This window comes from Dendropsophus ebraccatus, chromosome 6 (genome assembly GCF_027789765.1).
Source record: "Dendropsophus ebraccatus isolate aDenEbr1 chromosome 6, aDenEbr1.pat, whole genome shotgun sequence".
NCBI lineage: Eukaryota > Metazoa > Chordata > Amphibia > Anura > Hylidae > Dendropsophus > Dendropsophus ebraccatus.
In genome coordinates this window covers 104,393,811-104,410,038 of record NC_091459.1, presented here as the reverse complement: position 1 = coordinate 104,410,038, position 16,228 = coordinate 104,393,811, and the positions used below count along the sequence as shown (strand labels likewise).

Here is a 16,228-nt window from a genome sequence, read left to right as displayed (position 1 = left end):
GTGTACCCGCAATTCAATTTACCATTGACCACAAAGTAACATGTAGCTGTCGGCCGTACTTTACATTTTGTGAACAGTTATTGTTTACAGACGCTGTTCGGTGAACAGCAACTGGAAATAATAGGCATGTTCTAAAGAGCATACGTTAAAATAATCATGTCGGCACACAGCAGACAGCTTTGCATTGAATAAAATGCAATGTCGCAACTGCAGAAAAGAACGGGCGCTGATTTCATTGCAATCAGTGTCCGTTCTTTTCTGAAAAATAACGTTGTGTGAACCCATCATGAAAAATAACGTTGTGTGAACCTTATCATGAATGTGCAGGTTTGTATTTTTTTTTATATTTTTCATTAGTGTACGCATCACTAGTTATTCATTTCACTACTTTTCACCAATATTTAGTTACAGGGAATCATTTACATGCATTCCACTTTAACTGATGTGTCTACACTCAGTACACATTTAATTTATACCCAGTTTCTTCTTTTTTTTTATTTGGGTGGGGATGTACCGTATATCTCACCATTGTGGGTTTTTTTTACTAGGTTACTCCTGACCATGACCCTGCCTGCATGATAACGTCTGAACTAAATCACTTCATCTAATAGGACCCTAACTGTTCACTGGTTGGAGAACTCATAGGAGGTTCCACTTTGGAGTTGGCTGATTTATAATGTACCTGAAAAGGACTGTGCATCAAATATTCTGTTTATCGGAATTCGAATTGTATGGACTCTAATATGTACTCTAATACTATTCCCACACCCTGGCTTTAAAAGTATTCTAACTAAGTACCAGGCGTTTTATATACAATGTTATGCATTATTGGGGAGATTTATCAAACATGGTGTAAAATGAAACTGTCTCAGTTGCCCCTAGCAACCAATCAGATTCCACCTTTCATTCCTCACAGACTCTTTGGAAATGAAAGGTGGAATCTGATTGGTTGCTAGGGGCAACTGAGACAGTTTCACTTTACACCATGTTTGATAAATCTCCCCCTATATGTATTAATATGAAGCCACTCATCATTATCACTGGAGATTAGAGAATTTGCAGTACAAACAAAGCAAATCATTTTGTTAGCTCGGCAATCTGATTATCAGCCTGCTGCTTTTAAAGTCTATGCGGCTCTGTGCTGCTCCACCCCGGTTGCCTGGAAAAGCTGGATCCAGACCTGGGTAATTTCCAGCTTCTCCAGGCAACCGGAAAGGGGTTATCCAGCGCTACAAAAACATGGCCACTTTTCCCCCTACTGTTGTCTCCAGTTCAGGTGTGGTTTGCAATTAAGCTCCATTTACTTCAATGGAACTGAGTTTCAAAACCCACCCAAACTGGAGACAACAGTAGGGGAAAAGTGGCCATGTTTTTGTAGCGCTGGATCATAACCCCTTTAAAAGGCAGCCGGCTGATAAGCAGATTGCTGAGCTAACAAAGCGATTCGCTTGTCGCATTCATGTATTTTTCTATGTCTGGGAGATTTTTCTTTCAATATCAGCTTTCTTAGTTGTTGATGTCCTCTGGGAGCTATGTTTTTTATACCAAGTGGTCATTACATTGCAACAACACCTCAGATATTGCAGACCAGGGGTGTTGTGGCTCTTAAGAACAACTGGTTTAGTATTTCAGCACAGCAAGAGTTAACTTAATGACCAGCTTATGTTTGTTACGCTCAGATGGGTGGAATTGGCTACAGGCAGCTACTGCTTGAAGGCTAATACATCAATATGTGCGACATATTACTTTGTTTTTAGCATAGTCACCAGTGTGGCCAGGACATCTGCTTACACATGTACAGTCCATAGCTGATCAGATGACAGCAGCCATCTTTATACAAGTGTACAATCATTCCAGTGGTATCCCCCATACTGCAGGTTTGTTTTATTATTGTTAATGATTTATGTTATCTAATGGTGAGTTTACACAGACAGATTTATCTGACAGATCTTTGAAGCCAAAACCAGGAACAGATTATAAACAGGAATCAGATCATAAAGGAAAGACTGAGATCTAACCTCTTTTCAAATTTATTCCTGGCTTTGGCTACCAAAATCTGTCAGATCTTTGTGTAAATGCACCCTATGACTGATATATGCCCCATACTCTCCTTATTACACCTGAAGAAGTCTGACGAGCAAACTTACAGTAAGTTCGGGTTTGCAAACCCCCAAACAAATCGGCATTTGACCCCTGCTGCCTGGAGAAGAAAGTTTGCAAACAGAAACTTAATGTAAATTTCTAGTTTTTAATTATGGGGGCATTATATATTTGTGCTGTTATATTGTAATATATAAAGATTTTACTATTTTTTATTTTTTTAGATTTTACTACTCTGGTATGCCTGTCATTTAGTGTGACATACACCTAGTGCTTTTTTTTTTTTTTTTTTTTACATATCTCTTGTTGTTTTCTGTATATCTATACCATTGCCCCTCTGGCTGTGCATATCAATACCTTTGTATTTTGCAAGCCTAATAACATCCCATGGCTATTGGTGAATGCATAGGGGGGTTGTTTCGGACGCATGCATTGCTAGGTATGTGAGAATAGGCCTCAGGCCTATATTTACACACACAGTAGTTTTTGGTCAGTATTTTTCAACCAAAACCAGGGGTGGATTAAGAACACAGAAAGCTAAAATTATTATGTTAATTTGTTTTCCCTAAGACCCATTGGCATCACAACATATGGGGTAAATTCGCCCCTGCGAGCCCCTGGGACGAAGGAATATTTAATGAAAAAATAACAATTAAATTTTAATCCCCTCCTCCATGAGGTATAAATAGGCTCCACCTCCCCCTAGACCTCAGTCTAATTATAAAGAAACATAAAACACAGGGAGGGAGTCTTGTGATGCCAATGGGTCTTAGGGAAAACAAATTAACATAATAATTTTAGCTTCCCTTACGTCCCATTGGCATCACAACATATGGGGAATTAGCAAGCATTATCCCCAATGGGTGGGTTATTTATTACGTCCGCATTAAGAACAGATCTTGCAAAGGTTGTTCTTGACAAGAAAGAAGTATCCAGCCTGAAATATCTCACAAAGGTAGTCAAAGACGACCAGGTAGCTGCCTGGCATATGTCCTCAAGTGGCACAGCGGCACGCTCTGCCCAAGTGGAGGCCACAGCTCTAGTAGAGTGAGCCCTGGTAAATTCTGGTGGATCCAGATCAGCAGAGGAGTAACATAAGGCAATGGAGTCACAGATCCATCTGAATATTGAAGGTTTTGAAGCCTTTCTCCCCTTGTTCTTTCCTGTGAAAGGGATAAAGAAATTCTCGTCTTTACGAAAATCACCTACTCTATGTAGATAGATCTTGATAGCTCTGGATATGTCCAATAAAGAAAGATCCAAGTCTTCTTTAGATGATCCAGTAGGAGAAAATACAGGCAATACTATAGGCTGGTTGATGTTGGCAAATGAAGCCACCATAGGCAGGAATCCTGGAAGGAACCTAAGGATAACTTTGTCTTGGGAAAAAATCACGTATGGAGGTGCGGAGTCAAGGGCTTGAAGTTCTCCAACTCTCTTAGCAGAGGTAATGGCTAGTAAAAGAGAAACTTTCAATGTTAACTTGAAGTCTACTTCCTCCCAAGGCTTAAAGGGAGGAAGACACAGGCGTCTCAACACAAAGGATAAGTCCCATGGGTCTACCTGCTTTACCAGGTAAGGCCTAGTCTAGCCTTGACAAAATTCTTTACCTCCAAGATCTGAAAGAAACGTGAGTTTAGGTGTGCAGAGAGGGCTGCTATCTGCACCTTGATGGAACTAGGTTTTAATCCTTTATAGAAGCTTTCCTGTAAAAACTCCAATGACTGTGGAGTAGAAGGTTTAAGTCCATCAATACTCCTGCTTGCACACCAATCTTGAAAATCTTCCAAATCCGTGAATAAGATTTATTTGTAGTGCTACTACGAGCGTGAGAAAGGGTATACTATACCTTCTCAGAAAAACTAGAGTCTAATACGGTCCTCTCAGTCTCCAAGCTGTCAAGCTGAGGCTGGAAAGATTCCTGCACAGATGTTGACCCTGGAATATTAGATCCGGATGCAGAGGTAATCTCCAAAATTCCCCTCTGCTCATATTCATGGGCAGGGTGAACCATGACCCCTTCGGCCAGAAGGGAGTTATTATTATTACTGACGACTGATCTAGACTGATCTTCGTCAAACTGTGGGAATCATGGCTATGGGAGGAAAGATATACGCCAGCTGGTATGTCCGTGGTATTGTCATTGAGTCCACTACCGTGGGATTGTCTGCCCTGTAAAGGGAACAGAAATTCCTCAGTTTGGCATTGCTTGCTGATGCCATGAGGTCTCTCTGAGGAAGCCCCCACCTCTGGGTTAACTGAATGAACACTCTCCTTGAGAGAGACCATTCCCCCGGTAATGTCAGGCCTCAACTCAGTCAATCCGCCAATATATTGTCGACACCCCTGATATGAATCGCAGAGAGTCTGGTTATTCTGGTTTCTGCCCAACAGAAAAATCTTCTCTACTTCCCTGAGGAGAGAAGGGGATCTGGTACCTCCCTGTTTAGGTACGCCACACAGGTCATGTCGTTCATCCGGATTCTGACTGCTCTCTGTAAAATAGGAGGAGAAAAATGAAGAAGAGCTAGGTAAATCGCTCTAAGCTCCCTCACGTTGGACGGCAGAGCGGATTCCTGTTGACTCCAAGATCCTGCAGTCGTGATGACTGTCAGATGAGCTCCCCAACCTGTTCCTGAAGCATCTGTCGTGATGGTTATCCAGTGTGGTTCTGAAAATAAAACTCCATGTTTGACTTGTCTCCACCACATTAGAGAATGTCTTGTTTGAGTCGATAGAACATCATCGCATCCAAGTCCTTCAGTCCTCGGTTCCATACTGTTAGTGCTTCTCTCTGAAGAAATCTCATGTGCCATAACGCCCATGGCACCGCGTCCGCAGCTGAGGCAAGGAGCCATAGAAAGCGCATTTATGTTCTTATGGATACCTGACGAGGAGGAATTAGGAATTAAGTCTGATTTCTCTATGTTCATAAGCCAACCTAATTGTTGAAGTATGTCCTGGACATAGTTCAACTGAACTCTCAGAAGATCCTGAGTCTGAGTCATAATCAACCAATCATCCAGGTAAGGGATAACTTTATCCCCTGTAAACGGAAGCGAACCATCATGGTGACACTACCTTTGTGAAAACAAAGGGTGTGGAGGTATTCCGGATGGAAGGACTTTGAATTGTAAGTGTCTTACCTTCCCCTGGATTTGGATGGCGAAGGCTCTCCTGTGAGCCTTCAGAATCGGTACATGAAGATATGCATCCGGTAGATCTATGGTGACCATAAAATCTCCCTCCTGGAGGATAGATTTTACTGATCTTATGTTCTCCATGTGGAACGTCTTCTTTACGATGCACCTGTTGAGATATCGCAAATCTATAATAAGCCTCCAATTTCCGGATGGCTTCAGCACTAGTAACACTGGGGAGTAAACTCCCTGACCGATCTCGGAAAGAGGAACATCCTCTAGAGCCTCAATGGAAAGGAGGTAAAGAATTTCTGTCTCTAGGACTAAGTGTCTTTCTGGCTTAAGATTTCTTGACAGAAGAAATCTTGGAGGAGGAAGAGATGATAAATAAAGGACATAACCATTTTGAATAATATTTAACACCCAGTGATCTTTTCTTAATTCTTCCCAGGCAGGGAGAAACAAACTCAGACGTGTTCCCACTGGACAGCTTCTGCGTCAGAAGTCTGGTTTCTTGTTGGTGTCCTTATTCTGCTGCTTCCCAGAACCTCTTCTGGAATAGTTTCTTCCTCAACCTCTGTACTGGTATCTCCCTTTGCCTCGCTGAGGAGATTTTGCTCTGCGAAAGGAATCACCGCTCTTATAGGACAATGGTAGGGACTTCCCCTCCTTGTCAGACAATTCCTCCATTAATTTATCCAGCTCAGAGCCAAACAGCCTACCTGGCTGGAACTCCATATTACAGAGCTGAATTTTGGAGTTAGCATCTCCAACCCAGGGTTTTAACCATAGCGCCCTTCGGCAGCGGTTGAGAGCGTACTAGTTTTTTTACGCTAACCTGGTTCCCTGAGATGCAGCATAGCAGAGGAAGTCAATGGCCATAATGACCTTTTTTAAGGAGCGAAGGACCTTGTCCCTGCTAGCTCTACCTTCCAAATTTTCCTGGACCTTGGTCAGCCATCTTCTTAGGCTTCTAGAAACCTCAAAAGAAGAAATGGAGACTGCCCCTTGGGCTGCCGCTGCCGTATATGATCTCTTGAGGGCTACCTCCACCCTTCTATCCATCGGATCCTTAAGATTGGATCCGTCCTCCGCAGGCAGCACAGTACATTTCGACAGTTTGGCTATGGCCGGGTCCACCTTTGGAGGCTCAATCCAGTCCTTACATTGTTCTTCCTTGAGAACATATAAGGTCTTAAACCTCTTGCTCAAACCCGGAGCCTTTTCCGGTTCTTTCCATTGCGCCTGTAACATAGACAATGAAGTCTTACCCACAGAAAAAGCCCTAGGCTTTTTTGAGGAGGACCAATCCTATCCTCTTCTATTTCCTCAGGGTGTATTTCAGCTTGCACAGCTTTGCAGGGCTTGTGAATTCTATCAGCTGTGAAATACCCCCTGAATAATTCTCTCATCTTCAGAAGTAGAAGAGGTTTAGAAGAAGATGATGAGTTAACTTCATCAATCACAGTAAAACTGAAAATGACCATAATCCTACAGCCATAAAGTAATATACTCACAGGCTGGGAGTAGAGAGAGAAATACTCCATTTGGTCTTTAACTTAGGACATGGGCGGCGATTCTCATTAGCCGCTAAAGTCTTTTGCACATAGTCCTTGACCCATACAACTACATCCTGAACATCAGGCTCCTCATAGGTTTAGGTCTGCATGAAGGACAGCGTACTTAGGCATTATAAATATTTTTAGGCATTCATAAATATTTTTATGAAAGAAAGGATGAATCTTATCTGGAAAAAATGATTCTCCTACAGTATCCATAGCCGTCAGGTAGTGGAGTCTCACACTCGGCACATGAAGTGCTTCCTTAGAAGGTCTTTTACCAGCAGCAGGACTGGTCTCCATTTCAGACATCTGCAAATAATCAATGTATTACAATACATATAAACCACTAGCCTGGCTAGAGTGATATCGGAAAGAGACACTAGGTGGCAGCAACACTTACTTTTAAGTATATAGAAGAGAGATCACAGCACTTTGCACTCAGATGTTTTCTATTAGATCCAAATGAGCCACAGAAAATCCTTCCAGAGGAAGACAGCCAGACCTAGAGGTAGCAACAGCTTACCTTCTGCCTTGAACACACAGCTAATCCAGCATGCAGAGAGCGCGCGCCGCTGCCGGCCCCCGGAAGTGACATGATGCTGATGCCGCAGTGCTGAGACGCACGCATCGCCGATGCGTTCCACAGTCGAATGCGACTGGAAGAAAAGCCAGCGGCTCGGGTGACACGCAGAGTGCGTTCCAAGACGCACTAGGTAAGAAAAACTTAAAAGCTAAGACCTGCAGAAGCAAATATCAGGATACTACCTGGACACCGGCTCCAGCGGCATCCCAGCAATCATTACCTGGAGAGAAAACCTGAATGCAACAGGTTAACAAAGCATAAAAACGGAGGAGGGACAAAGTCCCCTAGGGCTAACAGCAACGAAGTAAAAAAAGACTGAGGTCTAGGGGGAGGTGGAGCCTATTTATACCTCATGGAGGAGGGGATTAAAATTTAATTGTTATTTTTTCATTAAATATTCCTTCGTCCCAGGGGCTCGCAGGGGCGAATTTACCCCATATGTTGTGATGCCAATGGGACGTAAGGGAAGCCTATGTTCACACAATGCTGAAATTGACTGGATGGCCGCCATTTAATGGAAAATAATGGCTGTTATTCCAAAACAACAGCAGTTGTTTTAAAATAATGGTATTTATTTTCTAGTGATGAGCGAATATTGAAATATTCGAATATTCACACAAATATTTCCCGGATATTCGATCGATTAAAGTCTATGGGAACAAGTATTCGATTATTAAAAAACATCTATTCGACCACTTGGAGGTGAAGACCGGAAGCTGGGGGATTTGAACGCTTATCGAATATTTATCGAATATTCGGCAAACTATTCGATAATATTCGATAGATCGAATACCTTACTATTCGATCGAATATCTAGTCGATCAAACAGTATTCGCTCATCACTATTATTTTCCATTAAATGGCAGCCATCCAGTCAATTTAAACAGTGTGTGAATATAGGCTTTCTGTGTTTCCAATCCACTCTTCGTTTTGATTGAAAAATACTGACCAAAATACTGAGCAACAAAACTGTTTGAATATAGCCTAAGGGTGTGCTTACACGTTCATGTTTTTATTGCAATTATTGAATACAAAGCCAGAATTAAATCCTGAATGGAGGACACTTATAGTGGAAAGACCGAGACTCCATTCTTGGTTTTATATTCAATAATTGCAATTTAAAAACCTGAACATGTGATCCCATTATTAGTCGATGGACACTGATTAAAAAAGAGATGCGATTGATCATCCGATCTCTGTTCTGTCGTTGATTGACTAATGACTTTACGATTTCAGACTGCTTTCTGTGTTAAAGGGGTACTCCAGCGGGAGGGCTATTTTGGGATCTGGCCAGGGAGGAGGTGGCTTAGAGAAAAGACATCCACTCACCTCCCCGGATCCAGCGGCGGGTCCCGTATCACGGCGCTCCAGTTCCCGCTTCCTGGTATCTGATGCGGGCTTGAGACATGACGTTTCAAGTCCGCTCAGATCCCGCCTCTGTCACTGACTGGCTGAGCGGACTTGAAACAGATCCCGCCTCCTTCACTGACTGGCTGAGCGGACTTGAGACGTCGCGTCTTAAGCCCGTGTCAGACACCAGGAAGCGGTCGGGGACCGGAGCGCCGCGATACGAGACCCGCCGCTGGATCCGGGGAGGTGAGTGGACGTCTTTTCTCTCAGCCACCTCCTCCCCGGCCAGATCCCAAAATAGCCCCCCCCGCTGGAGTACCCCTTTAAAGTGACTGTACCACCAGGCCCAGGGTGAAGCAGAGGAGGCGGGCCAACCCACTCTTAGGGGGAGGAAACCATTGGTTCCATTGATTCTAATGGAGTCACGTCATGGAGGGGCTGGGGTTTCTTCCCACCAAGGGTGGGTCGGCCCACCTCCAGTGCTTCAGCCTGGGCCTGGTGGTACAGTCACTTTAAGGCCAGGCTCCATATTGCATTAATGCAGTGCTTGCCAGGTATACATTGGCATCTTGTTGAAAAAGTGATACCGAGGTATATAGCAATATATGTCAATGGGCTCATTCATTAGACCTGAATGTATTCAACAAGTGACCACTTCCCGCACTTATGTTTATTAAGGTTGATACTAAGCATGCTCTGCTGTACTACCAAGTCCAGCTAAATAAACATATGCGCATAGGAAGTGGCCTTACTGATTGCGTATGATGGGCCTGCTGCAGTGCACCATGGTAAATGGTAAGCCTAGCCTAAAGGGGTTTTCCGGCGTTCACCATTTTTTACCATACTGCTGCTGGTGCATATAAAACAATAAACATCCTATGCTTACCTGTCTGCGCTCCCCTGGTGTCCTGTTGCAGTTTCGCTGAAGTCCCCCCGCTGACTGCAGAGCCTCCACTGACTGAGATGTAACAGACACTCAGCCAGTGATTGGCTGAGCAAGCTGTCACTCCCGGGTGAGTTCCTCTCTGAAGTGGAGGCTCAGAAATCAGCAGGGGACACCAGCGAAACCACAGCAGGACACCAGGGGACTGCGAAGAGGTAATAATTTTTATTGTTTTATATGCACTAGCAGCAATCTGTTAAAAAAGGCTTAACACATTAAAAATATAAGTGCGAGAAAGCGCTTATAAGGAAGGCGCCCAAACTTTAGGATCTGAAAAATAAGGAGATATCTGACAGTCCCCTGATGAAGAATATACAGTACATAAGTGCTTTCAGTTATGATAATAATCCCAAGCACCATCATGAGATATAGGTAGAATCGTTGCAGGTAACCCAGCCTCTCTCGTCACTTCTCTAATGGATGACATTAGATACATGCAGGGTAATGTATGAACTGTTCTGCATTGGGAGTTTGTAATGAAAAAAAAAAAATTCTTATTATTAAAGGGATATTCTGCCCAAACATAACTTTTTATATGCATCCCATGATGAGACCAACAATTCATCCCATACTTGTTATTATCTATTCAGTCTCCTTCTCCCAGCTGCTGCTTTCTGCCAAAGACACAAAAAACTGTGAGTGAGCTTTTCTCTCCATCTCCCCCTCTCTTCTGGGATGGCTAATGTAAACAAGTCCCTATCTGCTATTTTATTGCAAACCTGTAATGTTGTGAGGATTAATTACAATGAGTTCATGAACAACTTGACCTCAGTTTAACTCTCCCAGCATTATAAAGAAGCTACAAAGTTGCAGATACAGCCGGCCAGGGACTTGTTTACATCAGTCTCAGTAGGTGGGGGGAGGAGTGGGAGATGGAGAGAAAAGCTCACACACGGTTTTATGTGCCTTTAGCAGAAAGCAGCAGCTCAGAATTGGGGGAAAGAGACTAAATAGATAATAACAAGTATGAAAGGAATTGTTAGTCGCAGTATGGGCAGCAACGTATGACAAGTTATGTTTGAGTGGAATACCCTTATTATGTATGATAAATCTGTAGCTGCAACTGCACAGATAACACTCCTAACTTGTACATTGTAAGTGATTGTGAATATTAAAACTGTCTGATAAAGAAAGCAAGGGATCTCTTAGCATATAGTTTTTTACCCTCATATAACCCACCCATCTCTTAGCATATAGTTTTTTTTACTAACTCATCTAACCCACTAGCATCCGACGCCTAACTCTGTTCTGAGCTAATGGGTCTGTAGTGACCGGTTTTCATTCTGTGCTCATGCACCAGCTGACAGCGAGTGCCCTCCGCCTCCTCTGCCCAACAGTAGGGGATTATGTGCGTACAGAGACGCCCTTTGTTCTGTCAGGAAAACAGTGCCCAGTCAGCATGTCCTGACCCATGCCAAATCCCAGCGACACCATAGAGACAAAATGATAGAGTCAAAAGAGCGAGCCAAGGGGCACAGGAAAAAGGAAGGGTCATAGCAGAATAAAATAACACCAGCGGCCATCAGTGCAGCCTAAAGCCTCAGTTCCCTCAAATAGACCCGAAACTAGACACTCCAGAGATAAACGCCCTCTAGTGGTTCCTGCAGTTACTGAGACATGGCATTTACGTTGCATAATAGATTCCTGTTAAATAATGTCAGACTATCCAGCTGTTTTATCTCTGTGCGATACAGCAGTTCAATTCTGCAGCAGGAAGAGAAGCCACCTTGCTCTTTCCTTGTTTATTGACTTTTCCCATCTATCATATCGACTCGGCTCTTCATTTCTTCTGTATCCTTGTATGCACTGGGAATCCCTGTTGTTTGCCAAGTACTGGGCACTCCTCACACAGAAGTAGATACATTCTCTGTTATATGCATTTTATTCAGGATGGATTGGACGCTGTCTGAAGCTGACCACATACATTGGACTGATGGCCTTGATGGCCACGGTTAGAAAGAAATTTTCTGGCGTGATGCCCTTGGTTGTGCTGGATTTCTTGAACCGTTCTTCATTTATAATAGTCAATGTATCGCATATGTACTATCATTTCTTTTTTTTCTTCTTCTCTGCTTTCATCTCTTTCTAACTTTTCCATAGGCTTCTTTTCCCCATTGCCCAACTATTTTATATCTATTGGCTCAATGCCCAAAATTTAAAGGGGAAATATCAGCAGGTTAGACTAATCTAAGCTGCTGATAGCCCCCTAATGAGCACGGAGTGCCAAGAAGGATGGTATGTCTATGCAGTTCCTGTACAGTTAGTAGTTGAGCCCCGCCATCGCACCGAGCCTGGAGGCCTGCTCCAATGATTATTATTAGAAGCAGCTGGCTGGCTCAGGGTGATGGGGACGGGGCAGTGCTCCTAACGGTGCTCCAGCCTGTGGATTCAGCTACTAACTGCACTGAATAGCACCAAGAAGGAAGGGAAGAGACATATCTTCCTTCCCCTTTAAGGAAGCTTGTGTTGAAAAAGTTTTGTTGGGGTTACAATACACAAATTTTTCAACTGCAAATGAACAGCACACCAGCCTGTATTACAGCCAGCCAGGATGAAGGAGGCAGCAACCAAAGACATCCAGTCAATCATTATCCCAACACCATAGGCTGTATTCATGTTTTCCATGACTCCTTTAGCCTGCATCAAACTTCTTTTTTTTATAACTATTTTTTATGAAAGGTTTTCAATATAAAGACAGCAGCAAAAACTGTCACTAACCAGCTTAAATGAAAAACAGGACATCAGGAGGACAGCTTCTCATCTAGGGGGTCATCACCATAACCATGACCGGAATGGTAGGATAAAGGCACAAGGCTGAAACCACCAGCTCAAAACAGAGCCAACTCGCCATTCCGCTACCAAAGATAGCATACAAACAGGACAAACAAGGGAAGACAGGAAGGACAAAGAAGGGGGGTAGGGAGTTCTAGGGCCGTCCATCAGCAAGAGTCGGGGAGACATCATAAGAATCCCACAGGGACCATGTGGACTCAAAGATCTCTATTGTATTATTTAGAGAGGCCGTCAATCTGTCCAAGGAGCGCAGTTCTCGGATCCTAGCGGTCAGACTACTAAGGGAGGGGGGAGGTCTGGACTGATCCCACCATGTTGCACTAGTGTTGCACTGCTTGCTATATCCTAATGCACAGACAGGACACCTGCTTTAGATTACTCTATCAGGCTTGACCACTATGGTTACTCGTACCACAGGTTACTAAAACATTTTCCAGAATAGAAATGATTGTCACTGTGAATGGATGGAGTTTTCCCATCTACCTGTGGGGGTGATAGCAGCAATACACATGACACTTACTGGTGGTGCTTCCAGACATCTGGATGATGCATTTTGAATCTTTTCCGATTTCCCGTGAGTTGAATGGCCGCACTCTGACTGCGACCTTCACCGATGCTCCCGCCATTTCCTGCAAAGTAAAGAAGCAGCTTGAGCGTGATTCATAGCTTACAGCAAACTGTGACTCTACTGCGGCATAACACTGGAGACATACAGTATACACATAAGGATTAGACGCATAGAATACAACAGTCTCTTGTTCTCCTGCACATTCAGACAATGCTGTGTGACCGCGGTGACGTCTTCCTTGGGTCTGAGGAGCTGACATTATTACAGCCAAGCAGATGGGAGCTCACCATATCAATTATTCATGTCATATGTAAAGACGCATAACAGTGGAAGGAGGGAAGACATAAGCAGGCTTATCCCTTTATGAAAGGTGCCATATTTAGTAACATGTTGGGCTATTGTTCATATCTAATACCAGCACTTTATGTAAAAAGTGGAGCTCCATAATACTGCTAAATATGTATGAAGCCATGATAATATTCCCCCCTGAAAGAAGAGTTCTGCATTCTGTCTAACAGGGGGCTTTTCAGTAAAGGGGACGTAGCCTAAATGTACCATAACTGCACAAACTAAATATAAAGCCATAATCACTCCTATCTAAGCCAATTATTCAATTATCTGATATGAGCGCATGCGCCTAACATTGGTAATGTAGCAGAACCCCATTTGAATTTAAGGCATATTAGTGCTAGAGTTCTCATACACTGTGGGTGTCATCTTGGTTCGGTTTGTGAGTTCAGACATGGGATTTGAAGTAACCACTACTCAATAATGATTTGAGCGCATGTGCATAATATTGATAATGTAGCAGAGCACCATCTTGGTTGAGGACAAGCCAGTACCATAGTTGTTTACGCATTCGCACTGAGTTGGCCACACGCCATTTTGGCCTGCCACCGCTAATCAAATGCCGAACGATCGCTTTCGGATGGACTCGAGCATGCTCAAGGTTCGCTAATCTCTAGTCGTAACGCATCAGTTAGTTTAGAGCCAAAGTCAGCTGGGGATGCTCCACATGGGGATATCTATCCAGCCTCTAACTAGCACTTGTCACTTTCTTTACATATGAGGTTTACTATATGTTTACACTTGCTTTATGATCATGCACTGGCACTATGGAATGTTAGTAGAGATATACATGTTGTGAGGCTTGGTCTATATATTGGAGGAGATTTATTAAACTGGTGTAAAGTAGAATCGTCTTAGTTGCCCCTAGCAACTAATCAGATTCCACCTTTCACTCCTCACAGATTCTTTGAAAAATCAAAAGTGGAATCTGATTGGTTGCTAGGGGCAACTAAGACAATTCTAATTTACACCAGTTTGATAAATCTCCTCCATTGTGTTTACGTTATTTTGGCTGTCTGTTGGCTGTAGGGACTCTTTGTATTGGATAGGTCTCTCCAAGATTAAATTATTTTAAATGTTTTCAACTGGGTTAGGCTGGGTTCAGTTTTTTTCATCCTTTTTTTTGCAAAAAAATGGATGAAAACCAGCAGAAAAAAGGATGCATTTGTGTGCATCCGTTTTGATCCGTTTCTCCATTGACTTCCCATATTAAAAAAAAAGGATCAAAATGGATCCGTTTTTTTTTAACGTACACAAAAACGTAGTCAACCTCATTTTTGTTTCCTTTAAAAAAAAAAATGTTGTTTGGAAGTCAATGGAAAAACAGATTAAGGCTATGTTCACACTACGTAAAAAACACGGCCGTATTTCATAACAACAACAACAGCCGTTGTTTGCGCAAATACGTCTGTTGTTATGAAATACAGCCGTGTTTCTTTACAAAGTGTGAACATAGCCTAAAATGGATGCCCACAATTTCATCCATTTTTTACATCAGTTTTTTACAAAAACGGGGGAAAAAAACGGATTGCAAAAACGTAGTGTGAACCGGGTCTTAGAGTCTTACTTTATGTGTGTACTGTATTTACATGTTGAATAGAGGATATATTTCTTTTGTAACTCTTGGTGGTGTGCCTAGCATTATATGACATACACAGCTAACAGGTTATACTATGTTTTATACATACAATGAATGAACGGCCCCTCGTACTGGATTTATTTAGCTTTATAGAAGGGAGGAGATGAAGCCGGGACGGTATACAAACAGATGAACTGGAGACCTTTTTAAGAAATATAAAGAGCTTTGCTATAAAAGTCAATCATTTAGTTGTAAGGCAAAAGTCAAGATCCATTTGATGTATGCTAGCGTATTATATGAATCTTAAAAACGTTTTAAATGGAAGCTTGTTATAAATAATTGGATGTTCTTCAGTTCTGGCACACACATAGTATCCTCAATGGCTGCTATACTAGATAAGCCTTTGTGGTTATACTGGTATGGACACCCCTGCACTCAAAACAGGATGCAATCTATGTGGTGTTAGAGGATCTGGTTGGTGCAGGACGATGACATCACACAGCTGCACATTATTGCTATAGAAATATAAAGATCATTTCTACAATATCCTTCGTGTATTTTATTGTGCGTGAGGTGGAAAATATCTGATCTGCAGATCATTGCACTACCTAAGCTCATGTCATGTTTGTGCTTACAGTATTAGAGCTCCAAGTAGTTATTATAAGATGTGTTGGATTTTACTATAACTATACATGTTTTTTTTCAAAAGTTTACTATAGTTTACCATATATAGACAATGGTTTATGACATTACTATATAGAGAGGCGTTGTTTGAAAGAAGTAGTATGATCTTACCCATTTATGTCATTTATACCACAGGATACATCATAAAGGGGTTGTCCAGCTAAGATCTTTTTCTTTCAAATCAACTGGTTTCAGAAAGTTATATAGATTTGTCATTTACTTCTATTTACAAATCTCAAGTCTTCCCATACTTACCAGCTGCTGTATGTCCTGTAGGAAATATTGTTTCCTTTTCAGTCTGACACATTGCTCTCTGCTGACATCTCTGACCGAGACAGGAACTGTCCTGAGCAGCAGCAAATCCCTGCAAATCTTGCCTGCTCTGGACAGTTCCTGACATGGACAGAGGTGGCAGCAGAGAGTACTATGTCAGACTGAAAAGAAAACACAACTTCCTGCAGCTGATAAGTATGGGAACACTGGATATTTTTAAATAGAAGCAAATTACAAATCTATATAACTTTCTGACACCAGTTGATTTGATTTGATTTGATTTTCGCTGGATAACCCCTTTAAAT

The 16,228-nt window shown here is 42.5% G+C and overlaps 1 protein-coding gene across 12 annotated transcripts in view; it reads right to left on the bottom strand.

Annotated features, from left to right (window-relative positions):
* The window catches only part of KIF1A (kinesin family member 1A), a 105,085-nt gene that overhangs the window by 59,772 nt on the left and 29,085 nt on the right, over positions 1-16,228 (bottom strand). For all 12 annotated transcript variants that reach the window (XM_069975489.1, XM_069975490.1, XM_069975491.1 and 9 more), the window contains exon 2: positions 12,992-13,100. In XM_069975489.1, the coding sequence (XP_069831590.1) occupies positions 12,992-13,097 (106 nt within the window). In that variant the 5' untranslated portion in view covers positions 13,098-13,100. The remainder of the gene's footprint in view (positions 1-12,991; positions 13,101-16,228) is intronic.